General features: G+C 43.5%; 1 protein-coding gene across 1 annotated transcript in view; it reads left to right on the forward strand.

Moving 5' to 3' along the window:
• The window catches only part of LOC112074029 (protein phosphatase methylesterase 1), a 16,949-nt gene extending 8,875 nt beyond the window's left edge, over window positions 1-8,074 (forward strand). The window contains exons 9-10 of the mRNA XM_070440363.1: window positions 7,456-7,627; window positions 7,738-8,074. Of these exons, the coding sequence (XP_070296464.1) occupies window positions 7,456-7,581 (126 nt within the window). The 3' untranslated portion in view covers window positions 7,582-7,627; window positions 7,738-8,074. The remainder of the gene's footprint in view (window positions 1-7,455; window positions 7,628-7,737) is intronic.
• The last annotated feature ends 7,364 nt before the right edge of the window (window positions 8,075-15,438 follow it).

Below are 15,438 nucleotides of genomic sequence, written 5' to 3' on the forward strand. Positions count from 1 at the left end.
TAGCGTACTGAACGTAGCCTGGTAACATTACCGTAGCCTACTGAACGTAACCGTGGTAACATTACCGGTAGCCCTACTGAACGTAGCCGTGGTAACATTACGGCGTAGTCTACTGAACGTAGCCGTGTGAACATTACGGGTAGTCTACTGAACGTAGCGTGGTAACATTACGGTAGCTACTGAACGTAGCCGTGTGTAACATTACGGTAGTCTACTGAACGTAGCCGTGGTAACATTACGGGTAGTCCTACTGAACGTAGCCGTGGTAACATTACGGGTAGTCTACTGAACGTAGCCGTGGTAACATTACGGGTAGTCCTACTGAACGTAGCCGTGTAACATTACGGGTAGTCTACTGAACGTAGCCGTGGTAACATTACCGGTAGTCTACTGAACGTAGCCGTGGTAACATTACGGGTAGTCTACTGAACGTAGCCGTGGTAACATTCACGGGTAGTCTACTGAACGTAGCCGTGGTAACATTACGGGTAGTCTACTGAACGTAGCCTGGTAACATTACGTAGTCTACTGAACGTAGCCGTGGTAACATTACGGTTAGACTCTACTGAACGTAGCTTCCATGCACTTTTTTAAAAACAAGGTAAAGCCATATCACCAACTGGATTGTCACATATGATGCTGAACAACTGATAACGCCCGATTGTCTGGTATAATCAACTTAACGGGTTTAGTTCGTATCTTGGTATACAAAAGCCGCATGAAGTTTATATAGACAAAACATGATGAATAATAAGATTACTACTTGATGTGTCTCTGTGGTTTAACATTACAGGCATGTTCCTACACCACTCACATATGATGCTCGAGAGTAGAATTAACCATGTGATCTTTCACGACTCTTTTACTAACATTATAGCTTCTATCAAGTAAAACAATTACGGAGAGTTTAAAGAATATAACTTGACTAGCCGTCAGTAAGGTAAATCATAACACTTTACGTGGTAGATTACTTAATATCTCATAGTCTAAGTCGTTCTAAAGCGATTACAGGCAGTCTACTGAACAATAAGCACGGTATTTAACAAGTATCACAAACATTACGGGTAGTCTCAGCTGCACGATATGCAAGTAAGTGTTGACATAGGACATTTCAACGCTGTAGTCTATTGACAATACTAAGCACGTAGTATGAACTTTTAATTGATTTTTGGTATAACTCACTTCACTGGGACCACGTTATTCTACTGACTACCCATACACTCCTCAATGGTAACAATTTCGTAGTCTTGAGCTGAAAAATAGGTCCCGTTCAAGAGCTTACGGGTAGTACTTGAATCGGTACGGACCCAGTAATTGTGCAATCACCACACACAGTAAGTCATTACGTACCAGACGTAGCGCAGTGGTTTCCAATGGCTCTAACATTCAAGGTAAGGGTCATAACTGTGAACATAGCGTTCGAGTCACTCCATTATCGGGAGTCTACTGAGAAACGTATAGCCGTAAACATTTGGAGTATACACTCCACGTTTAGAGATTTTGAGCCGTTTTACTAACGTGATAGGCATACTGTTCTAGTTAAAACTAGCTACCGTTGGTAGATTTCTAGCTGAAAGCCGCCGTGTAAACATTACGGGGTAGTCTAGTCATGCAAGATACGACCCGCTGCGACTAAACCTCTCACGGAGAAGGTCTACGACGACTCTCAGCCGTATCACTAACATTCATCCGAGTTGTATACTTCTACTAGACGATGAACGGAAGGTAATTTGCACTCATAGACAAGTTCACCGAGTTTATGTCGTAATTAACTATCTAGCTAACTGACTAAGGTCAAGTATGTATTTAGTGGCTAAAACCTAGACTAATACGTTCCCTGGGAAGTGTTGCATTTGAGCTGGAAACATTAAATGTGATCGTGCACATCTCGATGATGAAATTAGCTCAATAAGACGTGGTACGTCATCGTACCTTGAAAATCACTCAGCCGTAGTAAACATTTAAAAACGCGGTCTACGATTTGTATACTGAATACGTAAAGACGAGTGGAAGCCTACAGAAGTCTCAAAAATACATTTCATCGGTAGACTAAAGCTGAATCGTAGCCGCTTAAGCGTAAACATTAGTCAGAGGGTCATATACTGAAGGCCACGCCATAGGTAAATCTATCCTACTGTGAATACTCTGAGAGACGTACAGAATCCATAAAAGACAGTATAGCAATTCACTTTGGTTAACTATTTAGGTATCTACCTGAACGTAGTGCCTTGCCTATGTCCCATTACGGGTAGATCAACCTGAAACAGTTATCAGCGTAGTGTGATTGGGGGGCAGAAAATCCAATGCACAACATCATCCTGCTACGGAATACCGTGAATGTGCTTCCTCCCCTTCATGTCCTTGAGATCACTTCACGGTAGTTATGAACGTAGCCGTTGGAAACATGAGTACGGTAGGGTTCTACTGAAATAGCCCTGGAACTAGTACGGGCAGGTCTACTGAACGTACCTTTAGGTAACATTACGGTAGTCTTACTGAACATACCGTTCGTACCCTTAATAACGCTTGCGTCCTACTGAACGTAGCTGTAAGTGGTTCCGTCGTCTCACCTAATGTACCGTGTTTCTATATGGGCCTAATGTATATACTACTCAGTTACGTGTACACACCATTACGGGAACGTACTCGAAGAGCGAGTATCTCTATAGATAACATTACCCACCGGTAGCAGTAACACCTGAAGTACCGTATAGACAGAGTAATCACCAACTTATGCGGATGAGCGCCTATGCCTATACTCACTCACAGTACTCACGATTTGGTAACGTATTCTACCGATCTAGATAGACTTCTAACCTGTGGGCCAGAACTGTATATGACGCATATACGCAGGTCACGGATCCTAAATACTGAAGCTTGGACGCTGTCTAGGCAATGGGTAACATCAAATCTAACCAGGTAAGGTCTTATTGACAACAGTAGCATTCCCGTAGAAGTATAAAACATATATGGTAGACTCTAACTGATACGTGATACCGTGGTGAAGCATAACAACCGTTGGCACTCAGCGTATCTGAACCAGTAGCCGTTCGGTGAACGAAAGCTCATTTACCTTAGGGATAAGCGTTACTAGAACCAGCGTAGCCATACTGTGAGAGCCTAAACAATCTAAGACGACTCAGCTCGAGACGCATCTAGCCTCGTAAGCTATGCAATAGACCTAAGGGTTACAATCTCTATGCAACACGGTATATTGACCCATAATGTAACAATGCCAACTTAATCCTGTTTCTGGTAGTGATATAATCTAGGTACCGAGATTTATGCTCTAATTTAGTAACGTTAGTCCGTAGTGACGATAAAGCGTATTCTACGGGTCCAGGTCTTAATGATAACCGCTTCGCGTGGTTGGTTTTTCCCGTTAGTGTGGTTTTATGCAGGATATCTATTATTTTCCGTAATTATTTAATGATCAGTTGAACACGCTGTACTGAATACAACAAGTTTCACTAGGTAAACAAGGAGCGAGTTAGTATACTATTACACTCTCGATAACACGATAGCATCCGCATTGGACTCTCAAACAATATATTACCCCGTATTGTTCTATCTGGAACGTAACTCTCGTTTAATGCTAAACTACGCCCTTACTTTGTCGTTAGTTCTACGAATAACGCTTCAGCCGCCCAGCGCTACACGCCCAGACTCAACTGGCAGTAGTACTACTGCAACGTATAACAGTACGGTATTAACTACTTTACGTTAGGTTTCTAACACTGAGACACGCTAAGCGCGCTACTCTGAGCATTACCGGAGTCACTGAACGTATCGTGGACATACCGAGCCCGCTTAACATCACCTAGAAATAGAGCATTAGCCGATAGCGTAAGCGATATAACCTTCTGAAAGTGCCACGAGCACTGCGATCCACCTCGACTCACCTCGACTCCACCTCGACTCCACCTCGACTCACACCCTCGGACTAACCAACAACATACGATGCAGTAGTTATCAAAGCTGCCTCGTTCAACCCGGGAAAAATGGGGTACCACTGTTTTTGAATCTGGTTGCGACTCAAGGATAGAGTTCAAAGATTCGATACTCACTGACTCCCAGTGAACACACCAAAGGACAGAGATAGAGATCTGACGTTCAAGGTGACCACAGGCTGTTTAACTGTAGTTAGGAGTTAATTGATTGGCCTTATCCATTTCTGGGTTTGTACTAGGCTGATGCCTTTCATTATCCACTAACGTAGGCTGGGGCGATATACGAAATCATGTTTGAGGGTGAATTCCTTTCTTCTTCTGTGCTGTGGCAATGATTATTCATCATTTTCAATCACAATAAATATGATAATAACTACACAATCAAAGCTTTGACCAATCCCCAGTTTTGTAAGACCAATGGATTAATAATAATAATTAGGCAAAGACTCAGCTTATGCAAAAGTTTGTACAGTTATTCACGAAGAGCGCTCTAAAGTCCAAGAATGCAAAACAGTCTTGATAACACACACACACAAACAAGTTTAAATCTTAAGCTACGCCTTGCTCAAGACAGTCGGGTTTTCCATACACACTATAATGTTAATCTGCAACATTGATCATAATTTTCTGCAAGACCCTAACAGTTCTCCCCCTCCACGGTGGAACAGATGTCCTGTAAGGACACAGTGTGTACAACTTGTCTAGTCGATCTCCTCTATCATTTGTTTCACACTTGCACCCCTGCTTACGTACTAAACAGAACAAATGCGTCCTTGTTCTAATTCTGACTAAAACTACACACATCAGATCTATAGTCTTATATGTAGTTCAATACATTTCATAAATATATGGTTCAGGGTGGAATATTTTAATCATTAATCCATTAAGCATATATTCCTAACATGGACGGGCTAACATGCTGTTCGCATAACTGAAGGTATTCAAAAATGTAAACTACTTTTACCTTGTTACTAGCAAATAGAGCAAGTTGGCTGAACTTAAATATAAAAGAATTAGTGGCTTACTCAAACATGGTTTTGCTGAGAATTGTTAATGTTCTTTTAAGCCACAGAATTATCGATTAAGTGGATGTGGTTAAATTTAACAAAAAACATTGTTTTCATAGGACTTCAAACTAATCAGGGACTATTGCAACAACAAAAAACGGGTTAACCTTTTTATAAATAATTAGTGGCGTCTTATGGTTTGAAGGCTCATATTTACTTGTATTTATATTTAGTATAATTTCACACCCGAATTAAGAATTATGCGACCATTGAATTCAGTGTTTGACCAGTTTTGGAGAAAATGTCATTGTGAATCACCCGTACATTTGAGGAAATGAAAGATTTTTCGCATATTGCCCAGCCTATTTCCCACAAAAACAACCCGACAAACCCCAACCAAAAAGCCTGGATGAACAGAGAATTATCCGTACAACGCTGCCGAAGCCCGTACTGCAAGCATTCAATGTCAGCAGAAATTAACGCTGATGACCTCTTCAAAACCATAGGACGCATAAAAACAATAGACTCAAACTGAATGACTTTAACAACACTCTCTCTACGCATCTGCAAGATACAGACCAGTATCACAACTACAAAAGGACCAAAAGCCAGCTGTGGGTGCCACGCTGTCACCCTCCCAACACATCTATGCCCGCTCGAGGCAGACATGCAGAGCCATCCAGGTATGTCTCTGTGTCCAGCATGAAGGAAGGTAGAGGTAGTTTGTATGTCTCTGTGTCCAGTATGGAGTGTGTTTCCCAGGTTTTAAAAGAAACCTGAGAGGTAAAATAATGATGGAGGATGTGTGTTCGTCTCCAGGTGTAGATCGTCTGGACAGGGACCTGACTATAGGCCAAATGCAAGGTAGGTCTAAACCCCATTAAACAGACTGTATAGCAACACAGACAGTGTACAAGGTGGGTCTACACAGTATTATACAGATTGCCCCACAGTGTACAACCAAACTACTCTGTGTGTGTTTAAACTATACTTGAAGACCAGAAGTCCCCACAAGATTAGTATATGATCAGAAATTTGACCAACCGGGGACATTTTGTTGGTCCCCATGAGGTCAAATACTATTTATATTTCTAAGGGGTTTAGGGTTAGTTTTAGGGTTAGGAGCTAGGGTTAGGATTTAGGGTTAGGAGCTAGGGTTAGGAACTAGGGTTAGGAGCTAGGGTTGGGTTTAGGGTTAGTTTTAGGGTTGGGAGCTAGGGTTGGGTTTAGGGTTAGGAGACCTCGACTCCACCTCGGACTCCACCTCGACTCCGAACTACGCAGTAGTTCTCCAAGCTCTCGTCAACCCGGAAAATGTTCCATAATCCATGATATAATCCACAACAGCTACTGAAGAGGACTCCAAGTCTTCGTCGGTACCTAAGCGACGGCTCCAGCTACTTAAGAGGACTCCAGTTCTCGTCGGAGTACTAGCGACGGTCCAAGCTACTGAAGGACTCCTCAGTCTCGTCGAGACAGGTGACGGTCCAGCTTACTGAAGAGGACTCCAGTTCTCGTCAAGTTCCAGGACGGTCCAGCTACTGAAGGGACTCCAGGTCTCGTCGAGCTCCAGGACGGTCCAGCTATGAAGAGGACTCCAGTCTCGTCGAGCTCCTGGGACTCCAGCTACTTTGAAGAGGGGCTGGCAGGTCTCACTCGAGCTCCAGCGGACGCGTCAGCTTACTGAAGAGACGTCCAGTCTCGTCGAGTCCAGGGACGGTCCAGCTACTGAAGAGGACTCCGCCGTCGAGCTCCAGGGACCGGTCAGCTACTGAAGAGGACTTCAGGTCTTTCGTCGAGCTCCTGGGGACGCGTCCGCTACTGAAGAGGACTCCAGTTCTCGTCGAGCTCCAGACGCGTCCAGCTACTGAGAGGGGACTCCAGTCTCGTCGGCTCCAGGACGCGATCCAGCTACTGAAGAGGACTCCAGTCTCGGTCGAGTCCAGGTGACGGTTCCAGCTACTTTGAAGGCAGGACTCCAGTCCTCGTTGAGTTCCTAGCGACGGTTCCAGCTACTTGAAGAGGACTCCAGTCTCGTCGAGCTCCAGGGACGGTCCAGCTACTGAAAGGACTCCAGTCTCGTCGAGCCTACCAGTGACGGGTCCAGCTACTGCAAGAGGGACTCCAGTCTCGTTCGATGGATAGCGACGGTCCACTTTGTAGTTTACCAGCGTTTGGCATCAAAAAACAGCATTCAGCTTTGAAGTCCCTCCTGGTTCAGAGTGAGACGTTCTTTTAGGCCGTGATTTTCTCTGAACAGTTCAATGAACCCTTCTCAACACAGCGTTGTGTCATAATTTATGACAAGAGTCTGTAAAATCCTCCCTCCTGTGAAACATGTCGCTGGGCTCACTATTTGACAGGTAGTGACCAGTATTTCCATTTGTTGGTCAGTTTACACCACTCCAGGAGTGTCAGAAGTGACCCCGATGCATTCAGATGTGTTCTTCTAGTTAAACCCGGTTGACCGGTTTTAAAACCTTTGGTGTGTTTATCAGGGTGTGTATAGCTGGCGTAATATGACCTGTTCCAAAAGCAGAGAAGTACTGGCACGGATGGTTCAGCAGGAAAAATCTCTAACTGTTCCCTGCGGATGTAACCTGGCCCAAAACTCCTCCTGTTAGCAGGTATGTGGCAATACAGTCTAATCCAGCTCTTATTTTACCCCAGGTACTACAAGTTCTAATCCGTCCTTACTTTACCCCAGGTACTACAGGTCTAATCCAGCCTTATTGTTACCCCAGTACTGTTACAGTCTAATCCCGTCTTAATTACCCCAGGTACTACAGGTCTAATCCAGCCTGATTTACCCCAGTACTACAGTTCTAATCCAGGCCTTATTTTACCCCAGGTACTACAGTTCTAATCCAGCCTTATTTACCCCAGGTACTACAGTCTAATCCAGCTGATTTTACCCCAGGTACATGGACACTACAGTCTAATCCAGCTTTATTTTACCCCAGGTACATGACACTACAGTCTATCCAGCCTTATTTACCCAGTACATGGACACTACAGTCTAATTCCAGCTTTATTTTACCCCAGGTACATGACACTACAGTTCTAATCCAGCCTTATTTTACCCCAGGTACATGACACTACAGTCTAATCCATCCTTATTTTACCCAGGTACATACACTTACAGTCTAAAAATCCAGCCTTATTTACCCCAGGTACAGGGACACTACAGGTCTAATCCATCCTTATTTTACCCCAGGTACATGACACTTACCCAGTCTTAAATCCGTCCTTATTTTACCCCAGTGACATGTGACCACTACAGGTCTAATCCGTCCTTATTTTACCCCAGGTACATGACACCTACAGTCTAAATTCCGTCCTTATTTTACCCCCAGTACTGACCACTACAGTCTAATCCAGCCTGATTTTACTCCCAATGTACATGACACTACAGTCTAAATCCGTCCTTATTTACCCCAGGTACATGACAACATCTTACCTTATGTACGTACATACACAGCACCTCCTTATTTTACCCAGGTACAAATTGACACTACGTCTAAATCCACCCTTATTTACCCCAGGTACATGACACTACAGTCTAATCCAGCCTTACTTTTACCCCAGGTACATGACACTACAGTCTATCCAGTCCTTAATTTTACCCCAAGTATGACACTCGTCTAATCAGCTTTTACCAGTAATGCCTCAGGACTAATCCAGCCTTATTTTACCCCAGGTTAACATGAACACTACAGCTGAATCCAGGCGCCTTATTTTTACCCCAGTACATGACACTACATCTAATCCAGCCTTATTTTACCCCAGGGTACAGACCACTACAGTTCTAATCCAGACCTTATTTGTACCCCAGGTACATGGACACTACAGTCTAAATCCAGCCTTATTTTACCCCAGGTAATTGACACTACAGTCTAATCCAGCTTTATTTTACCCCCAGGTACATGACACTACAGTCTTAATCCCAGCGCTTATTTTACCCCAGGTTACATGACACTGACAGTCTCTAATCCAGCCTTATTTTTACCCCAGGTACATGGCCACTACAGTCTAAATCCCAGCTTATTTTACCCCAGGGTTACATGACACTAACAGTCTAATCCAGCCTTATTTTACCCCAGGTACATGACACTACAGGTCTAATCCAGCCATTATTTCTACCCCAGGTACATGACACTACAGGTAATACGTCCTTATTTACCCCAGGGTATCCTGGGTAACCTACTGGGTACGTCCTAACTCCATAGGTGGAATCGGTGCCTGTATTCTTCATTTGTTGTCCATTTTGCGGTGCACCTTGGGCCATACGTGCACGAGAGCTGTAATCTTTGAAACAGTATGTGCAACATTCGGGCAATGTCTCATGTCCCAGAGAGTCAGACGAACTGTTGTGATACCATTTCTATGTCTCTGTGTCCAGCATGAAGGAAGGTAGAGGTAGTTCGTATGTCTCTGTTGTCCAGCATGAAAGAAGGTAGAGGTAGTTCGTATGTCTCCTGTGTCCAGCATGAAGGAAGGTAGAGTTAAGTTTCGTATGTCTCTGTGTCCAGCATGAAGGAAGGTAGAGTAGTTCGTATGTCTCTGTGTCCAGCATGAAGGAAGGTAGAGGTAGTTTGTATGTCTCTGTGGTCCAGTATGGAGTCGTGTTTCCCAGGTTTTAAAAAGAAACCTGAGAGTAATAATTAATGATGGAGGATGGTGTTTCGTCTCCAGGTGTAGATCGTCTGGACAGGACCTGGACTATAGGCCAAATGCAAGGTAGTCTAAAACCCCCATTAAACAGACTGTTATAGCAACACAGACAGTGTACAAGGTGGTCTACACAGTATTATACAGATTTGCCCACATCGTACAAACCAAACTACTCTGTGTGTGTTTAAAACTATTACTTGAAGACCAGAAGTCCCCAACAAGATTAGTATATGATCAGAAATTTGACCAACCGGGACATTTTGTTGGTCCCCATGAGGTCAAATACTATTTATATTTCTAAGGGGTTTAGGGTTAGTTTTAGGGTTAGGAGCTAGGCGTTAGGATTTTAGGGTTAGGAGCTAGGGTTAGGAACTTAGGGTTAGGAGCTAGGTTGGGTTTAGGCGTTAGTTTTAGGGTTGGGAGCTAGGGTTGGGTTTAGGGTTAGAGCTAGGGTTGGGTTTAGGGTTAGGTTTTAGGGTTAGGAGCTAGGGGGTTGGTTTAGGGTTCGTTTTAGGGTTAGGAGCTAGGTTAGGAGCTAGGGTTGGGTTTAGGGTTAGTTTTAGGGTTAGGAGCTAGGGTTGGGTTTAGGGTTAGGAGCTAGGGTTAGGAGCTAGGTTTAGGGTTAGGAGCTAGGGTTGGGTTTAGGGTTAGGGAAATAGGATTTGAATGGGACTGAATTGTGTTAGCTGTACAAGGTTAGCTGTACAAGACTGTGTTGATAGAGAGAGCTAGAGTGTGTGTGTGTGTTGAGAAAGAGAGTGGAGTGTGTGCGAGATTGACACCACACACACACACACCACACACACACACAACACACACACACACACACACACAGTTCTTCACAGTCTCTGTTGTACTATTCTCCTCAGGCAAATTCATTGATGCAGGTGCTGCCCCCTAGTGGCCACGCAGTGCACGAGGACACACCAGACAAAGTAAGACACATGCACGCACCCGCACACACACACATACACCACACTCACACTAACATGCATGTTGTCTGTTGTGCAGGTTGCAGATGCTCTGGCCAGCTTTCTGTTCAGACACAAGTTTGCTGAGGCCAGCAGAGGCCAGCGCACGAGGTGAGACATGCTAACACGCTAACTGACCCTGAACCTATAGTGAATCTATAGAACACGCTAACTGACCCTGAACCTATAGTGAATCTATAGAAACATGCTTAACATGCTAACTAACCTATAGTGAATCTATAGAAACATTGCTAACTGACCCTGATCCTATAGTGAGCCTATAGAAACATGCTAACTGACCTGAGCCTATAGTGAATCTATAGAAACATGCTAACTGACCCTGAACCTATAGGGTCTATAGAAACATGCTAACTGACCCTGATCCTATAGTGAATCTTATAGAAACATGCTAACTGAACCTAAAGTGAATCTATAGAAAACATGCTAACTGTCCCTGAACCTATAGTGAATCTATTAGAAACATGCTAACTGACCCCTGATCCTATAGTGAATCTATAGAAACATGCTAAACCTGCTAACTGTCCCTGAACCTATAGTGAATCTATAGAAACATGCTAACTGACCCTGATCCTATAGTGAATCTATAGAAACATGCTAACCTGCTAACTGTCCCTGAATCTATAGAAACATGCTAACTGCCCTGATCTATATGAATCTATAAAAACATGCTAACTGACCCTAATCCTATAGTGAATCATAGAAAACATGCTAACTGACCCTGATCCTATAGTGAATCTATAGAAACATGCTAACTGACCCTGAACCTATGACGTGAATCTATAAAACATGCTAACTGACCCTGAAGCCTATTGGTAAACCTATAATAAAACATGCTTAACTGGACCCTTGAGCCTGTTGTAAACCTATAGAAACATGCTAAACTGACCCTGAACTTATAGTGAATCTAACAAAAAACATGCTAACTGACCCTGAACCTATTGTAACCTCTAGAAACATGCTAACTGACCCTGAACCTATGTGAACCTATGAGAAAACATGCTAACTGACCCTGAACTTATAGTGAAATCTAACGACAAAACATTGCTAACGTGACCCTGGAAAACCTTATTGGTTAAACGCTTATAGAAAACATGCTAACATGCTAATGACCCTGAACCTATTGTAACCTATAGAAAACATGAACACATGCTAACTAAACCCTTAACCTATTTGTAAACTACAGAAACATGCTAACATGCTACTGACCCTGAACCATATTGCTAACTATAGGAAACATGCTAACTCACTCTCTTTCAGCTCTTTCCTTACCCTTTTCCGCGTTGAACGTCAGCAGGCCTTACAGAGAGAACATCCAGTCTTTCTGTGTCCTGAACAACAAACGCTGTTGTTTTTAAATCGATTCATTTTCATAATTTTACTTCCAACAGTTATATGAATGTTTTAGGATTAAACCTTGGTTACGTATTTAGCATCTTTAGGTCACTTAGAATTCCATCTTTGTTACAGTCAAGTGTAGTTCAGTAAACATATTTGCAGTGTTTAAGGTAGGAGCCCGTATTATGGGCAGCGGGATGGTGTATTATTGTAGTAAAATGCTGTCTAGTTGGACTGTACTCAATGTATGTAATAAAATGTGTCTAGTTGGACTTGTGACTCAAACATGTGTTGGTAAACAGTCTTCATGGGAGAAGGAAGGTAACGATTAACACACACACACCACACACACACACACACACACACAACAAGCATGCACACACAGTATAATATGATCAGGTGGAGTATGTATTTCCATAAAGGCTACATTTCCTGTTGGTGAAGGAAGCCATGTTTTAAGGACGCCTAGAAAGACAACAATAACATGTAGTAGACAGGAACTGTAGGGACTGGTTTCTATAAACCTTAGTCCTGGACTACGGACAGGTTTCTGGTAAAACCTAGTCCTTGGACTGTGGACTGGTCTGAATAACAAGTCTGATACAACGTTCTGTTACTAGTCCTGGACTCGGACTGGTTTCTGATAAAACTAGTCCTGGCTACTGGACTGGTTTCTGATAAACAATAGTCCTGGACTAACTGGTTTCTGAAAACCTAGTCTTGGAAAATGTGGACTGGTTTCTGATAAACCTAGTCCTGGAATGTGGGCTGGAATCTGTTTTTGGAAAACCGCGTGTGCATGTTGTAAATAGAAACCAGGCTCATATACCTTGTACTGTCCTTCCGATGTTTAAATCTGTAACGTCTCCTAAGGGGTTTATTCATGTTAATCCTGTAACGTCTCTCTAAGGAATTATTCGAGTGTTTAATCTGTAATGTCTCTTCTAAGGTTTATTCATGTTAATCTGTAACGTCTCTAAGGGTTTATTCAATGTTAATTCTGTAACGGTCTCTCTAAGGGTTTATTCATGTTAATCCTGTAACGTCTCGTAAGGGTTTATTCATGTTATCTGTAACGCTCTCTAAGGGTTTATTCATGTTAATCGAACGTCGCTCTCTAACGGGTTTATTCATGTTAATCTGTAACGTCTCCGTAAGGTTATATGTTAATCTGTGAATGTCTCTCTAAGTTATCTGTTATCTGTATATGTTCTCTGAAGTTTTCATTTATCTGTAATGTCTCTCTAAGATTATTCCATGTTATCGTGTAATGTTCTTTCTAAGGGTTTGATTCATTGTTTATCTGGGATTTTATTCATAAAAAAAAGAGACCTGAAAAAACAAACCCATACAATTTATTGCGAACACGTTGCACAATTTTAGAGACAATCAAAACATACCCCAGGACTGTTGATATTACATTTACTTACCCTCTGTGTGTTGTGGTGATGGTGTGGTTGTAACACCCATATTACTAATTTTCGGATGCCTCCAAAACACTAATAGTGCCATTACCATGGTATACAAAACACCATGAAGTGAGGGGGTGGGGGGGTAGGGGTTATTGTAACTAACTCTCAGCCCTCGGATTGCAGAGGGCCTTCACGAATCCTCTCCCTTTCCTATGAAATGACTCTAGGCGATGGTTACCCAATCTCTACATTTCTACCCCCCTTGGAAGTGTGCACTTGTTCACTCTCCCTCATCGCATTTGAAAGTAATGGATTCAGGGCAAGAAATACAGTGGAAACGTAGCCACTCTTTCTCGTTGAAAATGACTCCCAAACCCAATACTTTCAGAATCATAAAGGGAGAATTTGAGGAAGGAGAGAACTATATCTCTCTCGTCATGGCTCCTATAATCATCTCTCGTCGGGCTCCTATAATCTCTCTCGTCGGGCTCCTATAATCTCTCTCGTCTGGGGCTCTATAATCTCTCTCTCGTCATGGCTCTATAATCTCTCTCTCGTCGGCTCCTATAATCTCTCTCTCGTCGGCTCCTATAATCTCTCTCTCGTCATGGCTCCTATAATCTCTCTCTCGTCTGGCTCCTATATCTCTCTCTCGTCATGGCTCCTATAATCTCTCTCTCGTCATGGCTCCTATAATCTCTCTCTCGTCATGGCTCTATAATTCTCTCTCGTCATGGCTCCTATAATCTCTCTCTCGTCATGGCTCCTAAATCTCTCTCTCGTCATGGCTCCTATAATCTCTCTCTCCTCGGCTCCTATAATCTCTCTCTCGTCGGCTCCTATAATTCTCTCTCGTCATGCTCCATAATCTCTCTCTCGTCATGGCTCCTTATAATCTCTCTCTCGTCATGGGCTCTATATCTCTCTCGTCATGGCTCCTATAACTCTCTCTCGTTGGCTCCTATAATCTCTCTCTTCGTCATGGCTCCTATAATCTCTCTCTCGTCGGGGCTCCTATAACTCTCTCTCGTCGGGCTCCTATAATCTCTCTCTCGTCGGGCTCCTATAATCTCTCTCTCGTCATGGCTCCTATAATCTCTCTCTCGTCATGGCCTATAATCTCTCTCTCGTCATGGCTCTATAATCTCTCTCTCGTCGGCTCCTATAATCTCTCTCTCGTCTGGCTCCTATAATCTCTCTCTCGTCATGGCTCCTATAATCTCTCTGTCGTCATGGCTCCTATAATCTCTCTCTCGTCATGGCTCCTAATATCTCTCTCTCGTCCCTATAATCTCTCTCTCGGGCTCCTATAATCTCTCTCTCGTCATGGCTCCTATAATCTCCTCTCGTCCTGGCTCCTATAATCTCTCTCTCGTCATGGCTCCTATAAATCTCTCTCTCGTCTGGGCTCCATAATCTCTCTCTCGTCATGGCTCCTATAAATCTCTCTCTCGTCATGGCTCCTATAATCTCTCTCTCGTCGGGCTCCTATAATCTTCTCTCGTCGGCTCCTATAATCTCTCTCTCGTCATGGCTCCTATAAATCTCTCTCTCGTCCTGGCTCCTATAATCTCTCTCTCGTCATGGCTCCTAAATCTCTCTCTCGTCTGGCTCCTATAATCTCTCTCTCGTTCTGGGCGTCCTAATGAATCTCTCTTCTGCGTCATGGCTCTTATATATCTCTCTCTCGCTCATGCTCCTATAATTCTCTCGTCATGGCTCTCTCTGCTCCTGGCTCCTATAATTCTCTCTCTCGGCTCCATGGCTCCTATAATCTCTCTCTCGTCGGGGCTCCTATAATCTCTCTCTCGTCAGGGCTCCTATTATCTTCCTCTCGTCGGGCCTATAATCTCTCTCTCGTCATGCGTCCCTATAATCTCCTCCCTCTCGTCATGGCTCCTATAATCTCTCTCTCGTCATGGCTCCTTAATCTCTCTCTCTCCTCCTGATAATCTCTCTCTCGTCATGGCCTAAATCTTCTCTTTCTCTGGCTCCTATTAATTCTCTCTCGTCATGGCTCCTATTAATCTCTCTCTCGTGGGGGCTCCATATAAGCTCTCTCGTCGAG

Source organism: Salvelinus sp. IW2-2015, unplaced genomic scaffold, assembly GCF_002910315.2.
Source record: "Salvelinus sp. IW2-2015 unplaced genomic scaffold, ASM291031v2 Un_scaffold2468, whole genome shotgun sequence".
NCBI classification, from domain to species: Eukaryota; Metazoa; Chordata; class Actinopteri; order Salmoniformes; family Salmonidae; genus Salvelinus; species Salvelinus sp. IW2-2015.